The sequence below is a fragment of the Bubalus bubalis genome, chromosome 2 (assembly GCF_019923935.1).
Source record: "Bubalus bubalis isolate 160015118507 breed Murrah chromosome 2, NDDB_SH_1, whole genome shotgun sequence".
Taxonomy (NCBI): domain Eukaryota; kingdom Metazoa; phylum Chordata; class Mammalia; order Artiodactyla; family Bovidae; genus Bubalus; species Bubalus bubalis.
The window spans coordinates 144,299,887-144,321,362 of record NC_059158.1 but is presented as its reverse complement, the minus strand read 5'-3'; the positions used below and the strand labels follow the sequence as shown (position 1 = coordinate 144,321,362).

Here is a 21,476-nt window from a genome sequence, read left to right as displayed (position 1 = left end):
AAAGCACAAGCCATAGGTTAGACATCCCAGGCCAAGGGAGACACTGTGGCCCCCAGTTGAAGATGGAGAAACCACCCAGACTGGGGTGTTAGAGCCCAAACAGAGTTAAAGGGGTTCCATGGGGTAGGGGCATCCATGGGGGTGGGAGCACCCAGCATAGGGAGTGAGAACCTAGACAGAAAGAGGAAGCTATCATGTGGTGGGGGAAGGAGGTGCAACCAAGATGGGAGATTGGTTTCATTCTGGGGGACTGATCAAACAAGTGACATATTAAGGATAATAAGAGTCATATTTCTCAATGTCATAAGAGGAACAAATAATAGAAAGGAATAAATCTAGAATGAACTTTGTTGTGTTGCATTAGAATCAAAGGCAAAGGTGTGAACTCATGAATTTCAAAACAGCAGATGTGGGTATAGAAATAAACACAATTGTAAATGTGTATATGTATGCATATAATGTGTGTGTATATATATATATACACATATTTCTATCCATACCTAGGTATACATGTTATATATGCATGTATATTTGCATCCAGGCTTCCTAGGTGGTGCTAGTGGTAAAGAACATGCCTGCCCATGCAGGAGACATAAGAGACATGGGTTCGATCCCTGGATCAGGATGATCCCCTGGAGGAGGGCATGGCAACCCACTCCAGTATTCTTACCTGGAGAATCCCATGGTCAGAGGAGCCTGGTGGGCTACAGTCCATAGGGTTGCAAAGAGTCAGACATGACTGAAGCGACTTAGCATGTTCAATTTGTATCTACACACATACACACACACATATATACACACACATATTTACATCTACATTTGTGTATATGTGGGTATGTGTGTCCCATTTCTGTCCAGTAAGGATCCTGGAGCAAGGATATCCCAATAGGAATGAACACTCACTAATGCTTAAATCTTGGCTTCTAAAAACCATTGTCCACTTAAAGAAATCAGGGATCCGTGGGGAAACAACTGATTCCAGCACTGGGGAAAACAAGAGCTGAGCCTGAAGGATCTTGTTCTGCCAGAAAGCAAGGAAGAGCTGAAAGAATGATGGAGACCTGGTTGAAAGACACCAGAGCCAGTTTGAGTAGGCGCCCACTGGCCAAGGATGGGACAATTCAAGCATCAAAACAGACTAAAGATAGTAATAGATGTTTGCCACTGAATAAAACAGGAAATCATACATATATATTAAATAGATGGACAAATGACTAAATTGACACTTCAATGAGGAACAGATGATTCACAAAACTTGAAAGTACCTCCCTATAAACTGTCACTATAAACAGGAAAAGAGCTAACTTTACAGAGGAGAAGCTTTACAGATAGCAGCTTAGTCAAGGGATCAAAATGCCTGTTGTCAGTAACATAACAAGTTGAGATTTCGAACCACCTGACAAGATGCAATTAAAAGAAAGTAGCATCGCTTCCCAGAGAAGGCAATGGCAACTCATTCCAGTGTTCTTGCCTGGAGAATCCCAGTGACAGGGGAGCCTGGTGGGCTGCCATCTATGGGGTCGCACAAAGTCAGCCACGACTGAAGCGACTTAGCAGCAGCAGCAGCAGCATCGCTTCCATGTTCTTTTGGCTAAAGGTCAATAAAAGCTGATTTTAATTATGAAAAAACAGCAGACTGAGCCAAATCAAAGGACCTTCTACAGAATAACTGCTTATAATCTTCGAAAGAGCCAAGGCCATAGAAATCAAGGCTGAGGAACTGTCCAGAGCAAAGTTCGCAACAAAGGTGTGACGACTAAATGCATAATTCTATCCTTATCCTATTACAAGGATATCTGGAAAAACTTGAATGTAGTCTGAGAATTAGGGGCAGCAATGTAACCATGCAAATTTTCTGATGTTGACGATAGTATTGTGTTTATGGAGAAAAGGGGCTTGTTTGTTACAGGAAATACATACCAGTTGGAGGTGATAGGCTATTAGGTCAAAAACTTAGAACTAATGCCCTATTAGGGCATTTTAGTGGCCTTCCAACTATATGTTTGTGATGGCCTCAATTAAAAAAAAAAAATGAGAACCAAAAGAACAACTGTTCCAAGCTGTATGACAATCTTTAAGAACGAGGTCAGATTTGCACATGCTGGCTACAGTAATCATTTCCCTCCTCCAAGAAAACAGATATTTTCAGTTGCTGAGTATCAATTGTTTATTCTTCAGCTTCCTAATACTACTAAAATCTATTTCATAATTAGCTCCTCTTAAAACCAGCTTTTATTTCACAGAAATTGTATCCTTTAATAATTCCCTTTGAAACATACAGGGCTAAGGATGCAGGTGTTTCAGAGTACAACTCAGACAACCAGGAGAAGTGGACCACCTGAGGGCTGTCCTCCCCACTTGACACCCCACGCAGAAAGCCACAAACAATTCTGGGAACACCTCTGCAAAGCCAGCCAGGTTGTCCAACTCAGTAGAATATCGTACTTGATTCAAATTACACATTCAGTACTGTACTGTACATATCCAGCATCACACATGCTTAAAATAATATAAGTATGCATAATGACATATCAGGTCTCATTTTTAAAGTAATGATAAGCAGGCAACTACACATTCTAAAACTACTAAATAATCCCTTTTTACCTAAATTGAAAATATCACATACACATTGGCTGCTTCAGAAGCCTTGGGCATGCAGACAGGAAGTGAAGAAAATATTTCAGCTAAGAATAATCACATGTTACATGTACTTAAGAATCTCTACAGCCAAACTGAATGCAAAGGAAGACTGTCTTGAAGAGCCAGGGCCAGTTTCCAGGCTGAATGGTTACTAGGAGGGGTCGGGGGGATCATACAGATGTTTTCCTGACACATCTGTGTTTCATCACAGATCCTGGAGGAAAAGTCAAGCAGACCCACTCTGGTTCCCAGGGTGGCTTCAGCCCCAGGGGCAAGACCACCTGGTTGTCCTGGTCAGTAGAGTCTCCCAATTCTGGGAATTCCATCCAGGTCTGGATAGCTGCTCCAGGCTGGTAGAGGCCACTTCAACCTGTAAAGAACAGCGGCATCATGGCTGAAGCTTGGCAGCGACCTCTAAGAACTGCAGCCTTCTGCTGAATGGATCATGGGCTTTACCTTCCAGGACAATGCTTGACAAAGAAAGATGGTTTTCTTAGTTTGTTCAAAATTTTAGCATGATCTCCAAAAATAGGCTGGTTTGTAATTAATAGCACCGTGAAAACATAAAAATAGTAGAAAAAAAGTGTCAAAAAATGAAGTCACTTTTGATTATGAGCAGTGCTTCCTACCACTGATGTCAACATGTCAGCAAAGTAAACCATTTGGAAAGTAAACTGAAGGCAAAGTAAATCTTTTTCATAGAATACATTATAAGGACATCTGGAAAATTTGGGGAAATTTGGGAAAATAAGATATCTCTCTGGAGCAAAAATTATGCTTATTTAGGGAGAATACAGGCAAGTTATATTCACTAGACTGCAACTACATATATGTAACTGAGCAGCAGAAGGAAAAAAATGTAGACAGTAGCTCCCAACTCGGTATGCCTGTCAAGTAGTTAGGTAGAAGCATTTTTAAAAGGAAAATTGAGGGCAGAAGAAAGCATCTAAATTGTCGGGGCAGTGGTCAACTGGGGTTAAAAAGTTGGAAAAGAGTGCTGTGTACAAACGTATAAGTATGTTATTGTTACACATCCACACCTCAGAAATAAAATAACTACAGTTTTCAAGCATCTTCCTCTACTGCCTGATTATGAAAGGAATGGTCATCCCTACAGAAAGAAGCGGTAGTCTGTAGTGAAATGCAGATAGACTCTGGCTCTCAGCTGCCCATTTGCTTTGCAGATTTGGTACCCCTGACATCTTTAAAACATTTTTGTAGATGTGTTTGTTCTCCTGGCTGGTGCTTTGCTAGAAGCAGATGTGAAAACAGGGATTCCATCCCAGTGAGGTCTGTTTGTTGAACACACATGAGCTGGGCTTTCTATAAAGCTAGTTGCAAGAGGGTATTTGTTTTAAGAGAACTCAACAGTACTAAGGCAGTCTGTTAAAATCCCTATTGACTGACGTCGTCAGTGGTCCAGACTGAATAAAACTCTAGCAGAAGATGTATGTAGTCAAATCAAGTCAGACTCTCTGTGGTCCAGGAAACAGAGAATCTTGCCCTTCAAGTTGTAGAGAACTGGCCAAGGTGGTTCATGCCTGGGTGCCAGGGAGTTCCAAATTACGGGTCACATCTGTAACAGAAATATAGCATAAATTCTTTAAAAGTTCTTTATGTCCCAAGCCCATTCAACAAAACTTCTCCTTTCCTCTGCCTCTTATAAACACACACACATATACACGCACACAGGGAAACACATACCCCTTCCAAACTCTTCTTTATGTTTCAAGATTGAGCACCAATTCTACATTTTCCATGGAGTTTGACCCAACCTGTATTGTAAACTTGGCTCCTATTGCAAACTTTGAGCTCTACCATATTGTTTATTTTCAGTGAATGAGACAAAGCATCAATTCAGTGAAAATGAAACTTTGGCATTTTACAGAAAATACTAAAATTCTGTCTTAGAGACATCTTCCCTTCTTTTAAAATAAAAAATTGAAATTATAGGCTTCATGTAAAGAACACTCTTCCTTTCCCAAATCCCCGTGTGTCACTGTACCTGTGGGTGCAGGCTTTTTAGCAGTGTTCACCGCTGCCATGAACATATATTCACTGTTAGGGTCATGCACGCTGGTGGGATACTTCTGCAAGAAAAGTCAGAAACATGGTTTGTCTTCTCTTCCCCATCTCCATTCTTGTGTGTGTGTGTGTGTGTTACTGATTTCTATTCTTTGTTGAAGCAGTATGTGACAAAGTATTAAATGTGACTTAGGCTCTTGACTTTGGGATTCCCTGATAGCTCAGTTGGTAAAAAATCTGCCTGCAATCCAGGAGACCCCAGTTTGATTTCTGAGTCAGGAAGATTCACTGGAGAAGGGATAGGCTACCCACTCCAATATTCCTGGGCTTCCTTTGTAGCTTAGCTGGTAAAGAATCCGCCTGCAATTTGGAAGACCTGGATTCAATCCCTGGGTTGGGAAGATCCCCTGGAGAAGGGAAAGGCTACCCACTCCAGTATTCTGGCCTGGAGAATTCCATGGACTGTGTAGTCCATGGGGTCGCAAAGAGTTGGACACAACTGAGAGACTTTTACTTCCAAGGGGAACCATATGTGTAAAGGACTTTAAATAAAAGGCTTTCTGCTCGGTATCTTTTCTCATTTATGCCTTTACTTTTCCTTCCGCCGTAGACTTAAGACCACAGGACTTATCTTACTCTCTTCCTTGTTTGTCTCTCTTTTCAAATTCCCTTCTGGAAACAAATACACATACTGTATGGCCAATGATCACACTGTGGATGTACTTGAAGGTGCTAACATCCTTGCATAATACTCAGAATGGTATAATTTCTTTGAGAACCCATTTTGTGATAGATTAAAAAGAATATTCTCCAGCACAGAGAGATTTTCGTTGTTATTGTTCTTTTATCTTTCTGCATAGCTTTTCAGTGATTTTCTTTAAAAGCAAAGAGTCCTAATAACTTACCATGTAAAAAAAACTGGCAGTTTCTTTCTTTCTCAACTACTGATGGCATCTTCCAAGACTTTCTCACTGATTGTTTCTTAATTGACAAGTTGAGGAAAGCTTATAAGTGTTTCATCTGCCCTGACTTTGGAAACTTAGAATCAAATTTGCAGTCCACATGGAATAATATTTTTTAAAGTCGGAAGCATCTTTTTTAAAAATCTTTTAAACTTCCTTTTCCCTTTTGGTCTTTCCATGGCCCCTTTCCCTTAGCATTTTGGAATAATAATAATGACATATCTCTCTGGAAGCCACTGAACTCTTCTTGGAAGGAAGTGGCTATAAAGTAAATAAGCTTCTGTTCCAAGTTAGTAGTTTAATTAATAGGCACATCTTAAAGAAAAGACATTATCTGTCTGTTAATCAAATTATTCTGGCAAAAGCAAAACATACTCTGATGAGTAAAGAACTACTGATAGCCCCCAGTAAAGCTAGTGCAAGAAAAGATCGATATTGCTCACCTTTTTTGTAAGCCAATACATAAGGACACATCCAAAAACGCAAACTATAACAAAAGCTGCACATCCTATGGGTAACCAGAACTTCAGCTGGCAGCAAAGCTCCGATTCTGGGTTGAAAAAAAAGATTAGTTAGATAAGGAAAAAGTCTCAGAATCAAATCTCCCCTTTCACTGCTGAATTATAAGTTCATCTACTAAATTTAAAAGAGCTATTTAATCGAATAAAGTTTTTATTTAGTACAACCATGAAATGCAGTAAATAGTAAATAAATAACATCATCTCAGTATGATAGCAAGGATCCAAAAATAAAACCAAAAAGACCTATGTACATATATATCTACAAATGTGGTTAATGGAAAAGAATTTGCTGTCTATGTTCTTGCAAAACAATAAGAAAAGTAATGTAGAAAACTATTGTTTTCAATCATCTCACTTAATTCCACACACCCCAACAAAAAACCCAAACTTGAACTTTAGGTGGATAGAGGTAATAGCTCTTAAGCCATGGGTTTTGATATTTGTTCTAATTTTTTTCCTGATTTTCAACAGCATGTCTGTTTTAAAGACAATATGACCTATTTCTAACTCAGCAGTTTATATGATACTTGTTTGTTTAACTGTTTTCATTAGTGAGAAAAATGTTAAAATGCATATATACTCTTAAGTCTAGAAGATGAAAACAATATCTTACCATAAATATTCAAATATTCTCTGCTTAGAATATCTACTTGAAAAGGAGGAGGATCAAAAATTGACAATTTGCAGATGTAATAGCTGGCATAAGAACTGTCCAAATTATATAGAAAAAAAGAGACACTATTATTGGATAACTGAAATTTACAGACATTCAGATTCCTGATGGATACCGTGTCTTCATTTCCCTTAGTCTTAGTGAGATCACAGAGTACATTATCCCCTTTCAGCAACTGCATTTTAAATTGTCGAACAGTATCAGGGTATTTGCATAAAATTTGTACACCTCCATTGTGAAATATGAACATCTCAGATGCAGCAGAATCATTGAATTCTCCTGGGCAAAAAAAAAAAAGAAAGCAAAATTTTATGATTTTGTTCCGCTAATCATTGTATTTGAACACAAAAGTCATCTCTTCTCTTCATAAAGTCACCATCATTGCAACAAAATGAAAGAACTTCACAACCAAAATATAGAATATGAAGGTAGAACTGTGAATTAGGAAAAAACCTGACCAGAGACTTGTTCATCATACATGAGTACATAATATTTAATATATTAAATAATACATTTACATAGTATAAATCAAGCAGAAGTGGTTCCTGCCTTTTGGCAGATTTGATATTGGAGACAGATGACAAATAAATATGTAGTCATGCACCATAACTTATGCTAGAAATGGAGTACTATTCAAATATAGGTACATGGGTCCTAATTTTGATTGAAGAATTCAGATAATGCCACTTGGAGAAAGTGACTTTGACAATTAAAATTGAAGGAGGATTAGCACTTTAGTCAAACAATAAGAAATCGGGGGAAAAACATAGTTTAGGAAAAAAAACTTTTTAAAGCACAAAACAGCTTAAACTTAAAATAAATGATTATGTATAACTATATATTTACACTATATGCTCTAAGAGAGTGAAAGAACAAATGAAAATTACTTTCAAATGATAGAAACATGTCTTCTCTGAACCTCATCCATTGAGAACTGAATCAAAGTCTGATGATAAAGATAAAGATCCAGATTTTCTATTTACTTTCTCATTTTTAAAAACAAATTTGAAGCTTATAGGAAGCTAAAGTTGTTTTTGTGAGCTACATAGGAGATCACAGAAGAAAGAAGCTGAAATGGTTTTGGGCCGGTTGCAGATTCTGAGTTATAAGTTCAAACAGCTCTCTGCCTTCCTTTTTCCTTTTTTCTTCTTTCTTTTTAATATGATGAAATTTCAAACTGAAATTGTTTGGAAAAAATTATTAGCATGACAATTGCTAGTTTAAATTTTGAAATCCCTGGTTTTACTCTTGAGAAAACTATGTAACAAGTACAGAGAATTTTTAAGGAAAAAAATTACCTTTTGCTCCTATTCCAGTGAAATAGATATTATTTGTGCATTTTTTGCTCTTTACCTTCCAGACATATACTTATTTTATATAGCAAACATATTACTTAATGTTCTTCTATTGGCATTTAATATTATATTATAAATGTTCTATTTTTTACATAGTCATAATAGTTATCCTTTTTAATGCCTATACAAAAGGCTGAATGTCAATCTAGAATAACTTGTTAAAGCATTCCACTCATGTTGACTGGTTGGGGTTATTTCCAGCATCTTGATTTCATGTAAATATTTCAACATGTGGTAAAAATCTTTAAAGACTCTAACGACACTTTGCATGGCCATGTTGCTTTTGGGAACTGTTCCACTTTTTAACAGGACTAGCATTATGCAGGAGAATTCACTTGCTACAACTCTGCTTACACTAGTGTGTCAATTTTATTTAAGATTTACAATAGTTACTTATTTTTTAAAATATCTCTAGGCTTTCTATCTCTCATATTGTCAGGGGATAGATTTTCAACTTGAGGATTTGATTGTGAAAATATACACAAGTGTTCTATTTTTCAGTTATGGCAGTCCAGATTTTTCAAACTAACTCCCACACTGAAATAACCAAAAATGCTTAATGAAATGCCTAAAATTATTAGTTTAAAAGATTAAATGGTGAAAATAAAGAAGAAATTACTAGATTAAACTTAAAGAACCAGAATCCAAGGAGAAAAGCAAAGGTTAGAACTTGCTTTTACTTTGAGAGTGTATGCTGTTCTCTCAGATTTATATTTTTGTTTTCATGTCTCAACTTCCAGAGTCTGAAAGTGAGATATCTGGTAAAAGACATTTTATCAGATTTCTCCTTAATAAGGTGAAATCCCCAAGGTTTGCGTTCTTGGAATACAGGTAAAGCAGAAGTAAACCAGCTTTCACCCAGATTATGCACCACCTTCAAATCACTCCAATGGTCCAGAAAAACCTCAATAACTGAACTTTGTTTAAGGTGATTGGGATTACTATTCAGTTCAGTTCAGTTCAGTCGCTCAGGCGTGTCCAACTCTTTGCAACCCCATGAACCGCAGCATGCCAGGCCTCCCTATCCATCACCAACTCCTGGAGTCCACCTAAACCCATGTCCATCGAGTTGGTGATGCCATCCGACCATCTCATCCTCTGTCATCCCCCTCTCCTGCCCTCCATCTTTCCCAGCATCACCGTCTTTTCAAATGAGTCAGCTCTTCGCATCAGGTGGCCAAAGTATTGGAGTTTCAGCAGTCCCTCCAATGAACACCCAGGACTGATCTCCTTTAGGATGGACTGGTTGGATCTCCTTGCAGTCCAAGGGACTCTCAAGAGTCTTTTCCAACCCCACAGTTCAAAGCATCAATTCTTCAGTGCTCAGCTTTCTTTATAGGCCAACTCTCACATCTGTACATGACTACTGGAAAAACCATAGCTTTAACTAGATGGACCTTTGTTGGCAAAGTAATGTCTCTTTTTTAAATATGCTGTCTAGGTTGGTCATAACTTCTCTTCCAAGGAGAAAGCATCTTTTAATTTCATGGCTGCAGTCATCAACTGCAGTGATTTTGAAGCCCAAAAAAATAAAGTCAGCCACTGTTTCCACTGTTTCCCCATCTATTTGCCATGAGGTGATGGGACCAGATGCCATGATCTTCATTTTCTGAATGTTGAGCTTTAAGCCAACTTTTTCACTCTCCTCTTTCACTTTCATCAAGAGGCTCTTTAGTTGACATATTATAATAAAAATCTTGAAAACAACCAGGGGAAAGAGACTGACTTTTTTTCTAAAAAGCAACTGTTAGACTGACAGGTGGTATCTCAAGATCAACAATAAAAGTTATGATACAGTGGAATTACATCTTATATCTTTAGAGTACTGAATGAAACTGTCAACCTAAAATAGATTGTCTAGGCAGACAGAAAAGGTATATGTAACTTGAGACTTTGATAAATGAAGTACACATGTTGTGATTTCTTGATAATGACCAAAAGAATAGAAACAGACTATAAAACCCAAATGAATGTCAGAAAATTTAGTCTGATGCTTCTGTATAAAGGGGAAGAAGAGTTGGAATCAGGAAAGAAATACAGAGCGGAAAGGTGTCTGTGTGCTGACAATGTTTAACTTCTGGACCTGTGGTAATTGTGGGAGTAAGGTAGTATGCTTAGTAGTTATTCATTAAATTGCACATTTTATTTTTTCACTTTTCTGAATAGATGCTTTGTTCTATGGGAAAAAAATGGTTTTAAAGTACAAAAAAGAAAACTAATGCTTGTTTCATTTAAAAAATTGAGGGTAAATATAAGCAAAAGGCAAAGGGGGAAAATTGATCACATGAGAATAGGTGCAATCTACATTAGATTAAAATAAAAGATGATTTGCATGGGGAATTATTTGTCTGAAAGTAAATTATGTTGCACTACTCTTGCTTTGATGCAGAAGATAAAATCAGTGAGCTGGTTCACAGTTTCTTTAGAAATGTTCACAGCAAATTTCCCAAGGACTTTAGAATGGCAGTGTGTAAACCACAAAAAAATCTTGGAACAAAAGTGTCTGCAGCCACCCTTGTGCTCATCCAGACACAGATGTACTTTTATTTCTGAAGATGATTCTGTCCGCATCTTTTCCTCCTTTTATACCCACACTATGACCTATAACCCAACACGACATGAAATATAATGGTTGGTGGTGCAGAGTGAGAGAAGTACAATGCAGTGGTTCCCAAGGAAACCAGAGGAAAATTCTGGCTTTGCCATTAGCAAGTCTCTGTAACAAGGATCCCTCTCTAGACTGTAGTTTCTTCATCTGTGAAATAAGGAAGTGGGACCAAGACATCTTAAAGTCCTTTCCAATACTTACTGTCTGTGGATTCAGGATGAGAACATAACCAGATGAGACCATGAACAACCAAGAGAGATTACTTTGCTATTGGATTCTTCAGAGGAGAAACCATGTTTCCATAATCCTCTGTCTGTCCCAGCATCTTACTGGGCTATTCCAGGAAGTCAGGAGAAATGAAAATTAATGAGACTATCTTCCTGACCTATAAAAGCATTTAGGTATGGCTAGGAAGACTCTTGAGAGTCCCTTGGACTGCAAGGAGATCCAACCAGTCCATTCTAAAGGAGATCAGTCCTGGGTTTCCTTTGGAAGGAATGATGCTAAAGCTGAAACTCCAGTACTTTGGCCACCTCATGTGAAGAGTTGACTTATTGGAAAAGACTCTAATGCTAGGAGGGATTGGGGGCAGGAGGAGAAGGGGACGACAGAAGATGAGATGGCTGGATGGCATCACCGACTCGATGGACGTGAGTTTGAGTGAACTCAGGGAGTTGCTGATAGGGAGGCCTGGCGTGCTGCGATTCATGGGGTCGCAAAGAGTTGGACACGACTGAGCGACTGAACTGAACTGAACTGAACTGAGGAAGACTACTCAAGTTTTTCTTGAGTGACAGTGCTGAGGGTGTGAGCTCAGGGAGTAACTGCTGCTGCTGCTGCTGCTGCTAAGTTGCTTCAGTCGTGTCCAACTCTGTGCGACCCCAGAGATGGCAGCCCACCCGGCTCCCCTGTACCTGGGATTCTCCAGGCAAGAACACTGGAGTGGGTTGCCATTTCCTTCTCCAATGCATTCAAGTGAAAAGTGAAAGTGAAGTCACTCAGTCATGTCCGACTCCTAGCATCCCCATGGACTGCAGCCTACCAGGCTCCTCCATGGAATTTTCCAGGCAAGAGTACTGGAGTGGGGTGCCATTGCCTTCTCTGCAAGGAGTAACTGGAGATCCCAAATTCTCATATCTAGAGACACTTTTTTTTATTGGAGTATAATTGCTTTACAATGTTGTGTTAGTTTCTGCTGTGCAACAAAGTGAATCAGCTATATGTATGTATATATGTATATGTATCTATATATCCCTTCCTTCTTGAACCTCTTGCCCACTCACCCGCCCCACTCGGCACCCACCATCTCACCCATCTAGGTTATCACAGAGGGGAAAATACCATCACCAAAAAAATCTACAGACAATAAATGGATACAGCGTAAAGACAAGGGAATCTTCTTCTAGACACTCTTAATTATTCATTTTATCAATTTTAATATATAAATTGCCTGTCACCTTTTTATTATTAAATGTGGTGGTAAGAAGCCTGACTTAAGTGTCCACATACCCAATGCTTGGAGGAGGAAATTGCAACCTACTCCAGTATTCTTGCCTGGGAAATTCCATAAATGGGGGAGCGTGGTGGGCTACAGTCCATGGGATCTCAAAGAGTCGGACATGATTGAGTGACTAAGTGTGCCGACACACCCAACGCTTAAACTTTCCATCTGGAAAACCATTTAGTAACTCTTAATCTGCTATTTGAACTTTTTCAACTACAGGAATCAGATAGGGCATGTAATCAATTGCTTCACAATTACTCTGGATCCTGTAGAACCTCAAATCTCTCATCACAAAATCTCCTCATTCTTTGATGGCATTTGAAAAACAATATCAAAAGGAGGTCATCCCTATAATCATGACTAAAGCATTTAATGGATATACAGACAGTTTAAGGAAAATCTGAATATTTTAGTTCCTTATAACTATAGAAGCAGCTAGAATCTTTTCTCCACCTTTCCCAGATGTTATCTTCAAGTCTGATATTCAACCAAGAGCACTGGCACAATAGCACCAACTTTTATAGTCAGTGTCTGCTTTGATTGGGCATTACATCTCTTTGGTCAGTTCTCCTGCCATGCCAGTGGTGGAAAATTGTGACTGTCTTCCTCATCAATGTCTTTCTTCTCATATACCACATTTTAATATAAAATCATCCTCTAAAATAGTCTCTTACACTATCTTTGACATGTTCCTCACTCTCGTTAAATCACCATCTCCATTCCCCAGTATGCGTAAGTTCTCATATTCACTGTCTGCACATGTTTCAGGCATCCTGTAAACAGCTCCACCTTCACACTTGTGTTTCCTGTAACATGATTCAACGTCTGCCCAGTATCAGACACAGTCAAACCTAGCAAACATACAAATCATACAGCAAGTCCAATTTTTCCGTTTACAGTCAACTGATGACCCAGACAGATTAGATTGTCTGTCTAAGGTCACACAACCTCTTGGGCACATGAAAGACTTGGGGTACAATCTGAGGTTGAAGTGCCACTAGCAACAACCAGAGAAAGTATAATGGAAGCAGGCAACCACAAGGAGCTTTACAGTGATCACTTCAGATTGAGTTTTAGAGGATCACTGATGAAATCTGTCTACAGGAAGAAAGTCTAATTTCCTGCACTTCTGTTTTAAATCCAGTAGAATTTACCCATTTCTCCATCTAAACTGCTATTGGTCCAAATTAGCAACATCTCTCTCTGGCGTGACAAGAGCTTCCAAACTTTCTGTTCTCACTCGTGCACATTCACCATCCATGCTCCTCAGGGAAACCAGAATAATCTTCTTACGTACATAATCTGATAGAGCACTTGCCCTGCTTACAAAGCATTCAGGGCCTCCCATCTCAGTTAGAAGAAAATCTAACTCCTTACACTGGTTTCCATGACTTGCATGATCTACCCTGTCTTGCTAACACCATTTAATACCAGTCACTCACTACACAGCAATCACACTGATCTTCTTTCTATTCCTCAAACATGAGAAGTTGGACTCCAGGGCTTTGAATTTCTTGTTTCTTTGTCTGGAATGTTATCTCTTATTTTCATATGGCTGCTTCTTACTTCTCCAGCAACCACTGACCACTCAATCCAAGTGAAAGTGAAAGTGTTAGTTGCTCAATCATATCTGACTCTTTTTGACCCCATGAACTGTAGCCCTACAGGTTCCACTGTCCATGGAATTTTCCAGGCAAGAATACTGAAGTAGATGGTCATTCCCTTCTCCAGGGGATCTTCTCAACCCAGGGACTGAACCCAGGTCTCCCACATTGCAGGCAAATTCTTTGCCATCTGAGCTACCAGGGAAGCCCCATTCCAAGTCATGTTCTAGCATATTACCTGAGATAAAGTATCATTATATGATTTGTTTGTTTACTTGTTTATTACCCAATAAGGTAAGCTTTAACATCAGAGACCTTGTTGATTTTATCCAGTGATCCATCTCAAGTATCTACAATAGTACCTGGTATGTAGTAAGTCACAATAAATATTTATTGGATGGATGGATGGATGGATGAATATGTAGAGCTCAGTGATATAATAAATCTAGGGAGATAAAGCATAGAATATAAAATATAAGAACCAAAAAGGCTCTTAGAAATGATCCAGTTAACCCTTTCATTTTAAATTTAAATTTATCAAGCCAAACTGGGGTCAGATAAGTGAGTATATTACCCAGGATTACACACCTCATAGGTAGGACATGATCCTAGGGTTGCCTTTCCTCTGCAGACAAGTACATGCAAATACACAATCAAGTACAGAAGATACCTCCTCAAATGGGATGTCAGATTCTAATGAATATTACCTGAGTATTAAAGAAGCATGTTCTTTAACTACTATAAATATCTACCAGGTTCATAAAGACTTGTTTGTAGGTGTGCATGCTAAGTTGCTTCAGTCATGTCCAACTCAGTGCAACCCTATGGACTGAGCCTGCAAGGCTTCTCTGTCCATTGGATTCTCCAGGCAAGAATTCTGGAATGGGTTGCAATGCTCTCCTCTAGCAGATCTTCCCAACCCAGTGATCAAACCCAAGTCTCTTAAGACTCCTGCATTGGCAGGTGGATTCTTTACCACTAGCGCCACTTGGGAAGCCCAAAGATTTGTTTAGATGGTTGACTATTCTCTTGGTTCTTTTGTATCTACAGAGAGGAAGACAGATTTAAACCTGGTTATTTTTGTATCCTCCAGAGGGCAGAATCATTAAATTTGCCCAATGGATGTCTATAATAGGTGCTTCTGAACCAATAACTGTTCTAATACACCCAGATGTTTCATAACCAGAGCCTGTTAGTGATTTGTAATAGAAAGTGAAGTCACTTAGTCCTGTCTGACTCTTTGCTACCCCATGGATTGTAGCCTACCACGCTCCTCTGTCCGTGAGATTTTCCAGGTGAGAGTACTAGAGTGGGTTTCCATTTCCTTCTCCAGAGGATCTTCCCAACCCAGGGATCGAACCTGGGTCTCCCGTATCATAGGCAGATGCTTTACCATTTGAACAACCAGGGAAGATATTTGTAATAGAAACACAATGCTATCACATTTAGCACTTAATGCATTGTTAAAAACACAAATAGGATAATGCTCTCTTGAACTCTGGTGATGAGTTTTAAAATCTGGATAATAAGACTTCGTTTTTGTTTTGCTACCGTATCTGTTCATTTCTTGTTGCTACTCCTAGATTATCAGTACCCTAAAATACAGATATTATACTTAATCACATTGACCACCATGTCTAAAGGGTTCAGTCTTTCCAACAGAGGTTCAAACCTGTTCACTGCTGCTAACTATGATTTTTATAACATTATCATTAATATTAGTAGACTAAGATTTTAAGAGTAAAATCAAAATCTTTATATTAGATGATTTCTTTAGATCTTCAAACATTTCAAAAGATAAAAGCATTTGCATCTTCTTTTAGGGGCAGCTATTAAGAAAAAGCTCTGAAAAAAAGTTCACCTGAGAATTGCACTATGGTTCAGAAGTTTATTTGCAAACTGATTCTTTTAATATCTGAACTATTTCATTTCTTCAGTGTCAGATTGTCTTGTTAGAACCCGTTCTGCCAGGACTCTTTATAAGCAGTCATATTATGCTTGTTTGAAAGTCTTTTGGCAAAAACACTTTAAAAACCCACACAGTGCAGAGGGTGCGAGACAGATCAGCAATTTGACTTAACTCTCCTTAACTCAGACTTTTAACCACAAACCTCCACAAAGGTCTGAGTGATAGAAAGATAAGAACTCCTGAGTATGCAATTATTGATAGGCTTATTAAAAATATTTTCTGTAATCCAATAATGATAATCTTTAGCTTAGCATAGCACACGAATGTGACAAAAGATGAAAAGTGCTAAAAGTGGCAATGTTTGTTAGGGTTTTGTTACATTTGGGCTTTTACTAAGAAATTCTGGCATTTAAAATATATGCTTTCTACCACTTTTTTTAAACTACCACTTTTTTTAAACCACTCTTAAAAACACTGTCATTTCTTATACACCTACCAGCTAAAACTTTTAGAATTTCTGATTAGCAGATTTTTTTTTAATTTTATTTTATTTTTAAACTTTACAAAATTGTATTAGTTTTGCCAAATATCAAAATGAAACCGCCACAGGTATACATGTGTTCCCCATCCTGAACCCTCCTCCCTCCTCCCTCCCCATACCATCCCTCTGGGTCGTCCCAGTGCACTAGCCCCAAGCATCCAGTATCATGCATTGAACCTGGACTGGCAACTCGTTTCATACATGATATTTTACATTATATATACATTATTTCTGCTGCTGCTGCTGCTGCTAAGTCACTTCAGTTGTGTCCGACTCTGTGCCACCCCATAGAAGGCAGCCCAATAGACTCCTCCGTCCCTGGGATTTTCCAGACAAGAGTACTGGAGTGGGTTGCCATTGCCTTCTCCAGAAAAACAGCTGCTGCTGCTGCTGCTATGTCGCTTCAGTCATGTCCGACTCTGTGTGACCCCATAGACAGCAGCCTACGAGGCTCTCCCGTCCCTGGGATTCTCCAGGCAAGAACACTGGAGTGGGTCGCCATTTGCTTCTCCAATGCATTAAAGTGAAAAGTGAAAGTAAAGTTGCTCAGTCGTGTCCGACCCTCAGCAACCCCGTGGACTGCAGCCTTCCAGGCTCCTCCGTCCATGGGATTCTCCAGGCAAGAGTACTGGAGTGGGGTGCCATTGCCTTCTCCGATATTTACCTTATTATTCAAAGGCATCCATAATCTAAAGTAGAGATTTAAATCAGTAGCAAGGGTAGGCAAAATAAGCCCAATCCAAAGTCTTAACATTTGCAGACAAGGAAGTAAAAAAAAATTAAGAAAAAAAAATAAGGAGAAAGTTAAAAAGCCAAAAGTGTGTGTGTGTGTGTGTGCACGTGCATACTGACACAAGCATAGATTGTGTGAATTGCTTTTTTCTCCAAGGAACTCTGTAGAGGAGGTAAAACAACCTTTGGTGTTCCCAAATGTGTAATGCTTTTAAATGAAAGATTGGTTTTCTTCTAGTAAAAACTGATGGAAAAATCCCAGAGATGTTATAAACTTTGTCGTGATATTTACAAGTAATTAAAATTAACTCTACTCTCTACTCCAGTAACCTTTATCTCCAGCCCACCGTTCCCTTGGCTTAGTTCCTTCTTTCCGGCTTCCTTTCAACATCTTTCTCAGGACGTGCCTGACACATCAAGAGTAGCATTTCCAGACTGAACTCAGCATTCACTTACCAAACCCAAACAAATCCTGTCCTTTAAGGAGTTAGGACCTCAGTCTTCCTCAGGTCTCCCTCTCTCTGATCTGTCTCTCTGACTGTCCTGATTCTATTAGTCACCAAGTCCAGTTGCTCTCAAATTCAGTTGCTCTTCTGTATTCCTATCACCAATCCAGGACTATTTCACAACTTCCCTCATCTGTAGAAGCATCTTCTTGACTGGCATTCTCAACAGCCATCACTCCCTCCAAATCTAGCCTCTATGCCTGCTTCCAAAATTGTGTTCCTAAAAAGCATGCCACTCCCCAGGTTAAAAATATCCATTACCTTTTTGCTTATGAGGTTAAAAAAAACAATTTTTTTGGCATAATACAAAACCCTTTCATGATATTAAGGACCATATAGCTTCAAGCTGCACTATACATTTTGGCCATTCCTTTAACTTGGTTACCTCTATCCCCAGAGACTAGAATAGCCTATTACCACTTTATTTGCTTAGGAATCCTTGTTCATCCTTTAAGAACAAGTTTAAACTGGTCTCAGAGACCCCTAGACAAAGATCCCCATCTCTATGCTCTCAATTAATCTTTGTTTACATTGATATGTTTATAATATGTATAAGCTTAGATCATAATTATTTTTGTCTATCTTTCTCATTTAACCAATAGCTTTACAAGTATAAAGATTGTATCATGGTCACTTAAATAATCCCAGGACCTGGAGTATATTAGATACTCAATAATAATGAATGAATGAGCAGATGAATATGAAAAATGAGCATGATTGGTAAATGTCCTTCATTGGGGTGAGGAGGTGAACAAGGAAAACAGAGCAAAAGATCCTATTTACTAGATAATGGAGAACACTTATTTCCAAGTCCAAAGGCAAAGGCTCAGACTGAATGACACCCAACCAATTCTCTGAAGCCCAGTGGTTCTGGAGTTATACAAATATCTAAGCCTTCCAAAGCTTCCAAATAATAATAATAATAATAATTGCAACTTATAAGCATTGCATGTTTCTCATGTATTAAGGTTTTAGATACATGACATCAATATATCATTTGATGTTTATAACAGTATTTGACATCAGATTTTCTATATTTATTCCTATTTTACAGATAAGGAAACTGAGGTGTGAAAAATGGGCCCAAAATGAGATAGAGCCATGATTTGAACCTAGACAATCTGAAACCAGAGTCACCCTTCCTAAAGAGCCCCTTAGTCCAATAATCTAGCCCAACTCCCTAATTTTATAGAAACTGAAGCACAGAAGCTAAAGAGACTTGCTGAGAAAAAGAAGTTCTTAACATTAACCTAGATTTAGAAGTTATTTTCAATTATTTCTTTTCCTTCAAGATGTATCAGGTATATAATTGTCCCAAATACTTAAAGTGGTGTTTATGTTGGCGCCAAGGGGACATTTCATGCAAAGATGGGCTCGATAAAGGACAGAAATGGTATGGATCTAACAGGAGCAGAAGATATTAAGAAGAGATAGCAAGAATACACAGAAGAACTGTACAAAAAAGATCCTCATGACCAAGATAATCACGATGGTGTGATCACTGATCTAGAGCCGCACATCCTAGAATGTGAAGTCAAGTGGGCCTTAGGAAGCATGACTATGAACAAAGCTAGTGGAGGTGATGAAATTCCAGTTGAGCTATTTCAAATCCTGGAAGATGATGCTGTGAAAGTGCTGCACTCAATACGCCAGCAAATTTGGAAAACTCAGCAGTGGTCACAGGACTGGAAAAGGTCAGTTTTCATTCCAATCCCAAAGAAAGGCAATGCCAAAGAATGCTCACAATACCACACAATTGCACTCATCTCACACGCTAGTGAAATAATGCTCAAAATTCTCCAAGCCAGGATTCAGCAATATGTGAACCATGAACTTCCAGATGTTCGAGCTGGTTTTAGGAAAGGCAGAGGAACCAAAGATCAAATTGCCAACATCTGCTGGATCTTTGAAAAAGCAAGAGAGTTCCAGAAAAACATCTATTTCTGCTTTATTGACTATGCCAAAGCCTTTGACTGTGTGGATCACAGTAAACTGTGGAAAATTCTGAAAGAGATGGGCATACCAGACCACCTGACCTGCCTCTTGAGAAACCTGTATGCAGGTCAGGAAGCAACAGTTAAAACTGGACATGGAACACCAGACTGGTTCCAAATAGAAAAAGGAGTACGTCAAGGCTGTATATTGTCACTGTGCTTATTTAACTTATATGCAGAGTACATCATGAGAAACGCTGGGCTGGAAGAAGCACAAGCTGGAATCAGGATTGCCGGGAGAAATATCAATAACCTCAGCTATGCAGATGACACCACCCTTATGGCAGAAAGTGAAGAGGAACTAAAAAGCCTCTTGATGAAAGTGAAAGAGGAGAGTGAAAAAGTTGGCTTAAAGCTCAACATTCAGAAAACTAACATTCATGGCATCTGGTCCCATCACTTCATGGGAAATATATGGGGAAACAGTGGAAACAGTGTCAGACTTTATTTTTTTGGGCTCCAAAATCACTGCAGATGGTGACTGCAGCCATGAAATTAAAAGGCACTTACTCCTTGGAAGGAAAGTTATGACCAACCTAGATAGCATATTCAAAAGCAGACACATTACTTTGCCAACAAAAGTCCATCTAGTCAAGGCTATGGTTTTTCCAGTGGTCATGTATGGATGTGAGAGTTGGACTGTGAAGAAGGCTGAGTGCCGAAGAATTGATGCTTTTGAACTGTGGTGTTGGAGAATACTCTTGAGAGTCCCTTGGACTGCAAGGAGATCCAACCAGTCCATCCTAAAGGAGCTCAGTCCTGGGTGTTCATTGGATGGACTGATGCTGAGGCTGAAACTCCAATACTTTAGCCACCTCATGGGAAGAGTTGACTCATTGGAAAAGACTCTGATGCTGGGAGGGATTGGGGGCGGGAGGAGAAGGGGACGACAGAGGATGAGATGGCTGGATGGCATCACTGACTCGATGCACATGAGTTTGGGTGAACTCTGGGAGTTGGTGATGGACAGGGAGGCCTGTCGTGATGTGATTCATGGGGTCGCAAAGAGTCGGACACGACCGAGCGACTGAACTGAACTGAACTGATGTTGGTGCCACATATGTTTCATATGATTGAAAAGGTTATTATAGACCAAAAAATACATAAAATTATTTATTTTATATGAAATTACATTGTGTTTAATACACTCATTTCCCTAGACAGCCTCAAACCATTGCGTGTTGAGCAGCCTTGTGTACTTGAACCTGCAACAAAGTCTGGGTCCTTGCTCTGATGAGGTCTAAATTCTTGTTAAGTATTGTAACTTACTTGCCTGTAGAAAAGTAAACAGATATATTCACATCTATAAGAACTCTCATAGTTAAATAAGTGCAAACAGGAACTCCAAGAAGATTTTGCTTCAGTCCTAAATAGTACAAAATGAACAAAGCTTGAATTTAGAATGGTAGGCTGCAATCCATGGGGTCACGAAGAGTCGAAGAGTCGGACACGACTGAGCAACTTCACTTTCAATTTTCACTTTCATGCGTTGGAGAAGGAAATGGCAACGCACTCCAGTGTTCTTGCCTGGAGAATCCCAGGGACAGGGGAGCCTGGTGGGCTGCCATCTATGGGGTCGCACAGATTTGGACACAACTGAAGCGACTTAGCAGCAGCAGCAGCAGAGGTTTATTTCTGTTTCTTGTTTTTTATGAATGAATTTTTTTGTCTCTAAGCCATAGGAGAGTATAATTGCTGGCTGTAAAAACTTTGATGTCTTACATTTGAAGAAGTTCCTTCTAAGTGATCCTCTGTTGCTTGTTGGAAATGCCACATCTATGGCAATACACTCAGACAAACAAAAGACACTATCAGAACTAGTGGTTGACTGACTCAAAATTCTTGAGTCCATTACTTTCCTTAAAGACAATCTGATTCTTCTTGGCTTTTCTTCATGCAAAG

General features: G+C 39.0%; 1 protein-coding gene across 3 annotated transcripts in view; it reads right to left on the bottom strand.

Moving 5' to 3' along the window:
• Positions 1-2,153: 2,153 nt before the first annotated feature.
• ICOS (inducible T cell costimulator) overlaps positions 2,154-21,476 on the bottom strand; it is a 42,187-nt gene continuing 22,864 nt past the window's right edge. For all 3 annotated transcript variants that reach the window (XM_044937488.2, XM_044937487.2, XM_006055039.4), the window contains 4 exons: positions 6,762-7,100; positions 6,071-6,177; positions 4,646-4,730; positions 2,154-4,216 (listed from right to left, as the gene is read on the bottom strand). In XM_044937488.2, coding sequence (XP_044793423.1) covers positions 4,176-4,216; positions 4,646-4,730; positions 6,071-6,177; positions 6,762-7,071 — 543 coding nt within the window. In that variant the 5' untranslated portion in view covers positions 7,072-7,100 and the 3' untranslated portion in view covers positions 2,154-4,175. The remainder of the gene's footprint in view (positions 4,217-4,645; positions 4,731-6,070; positions 6,178-6,761; positions 7,101-21,476) is intronic.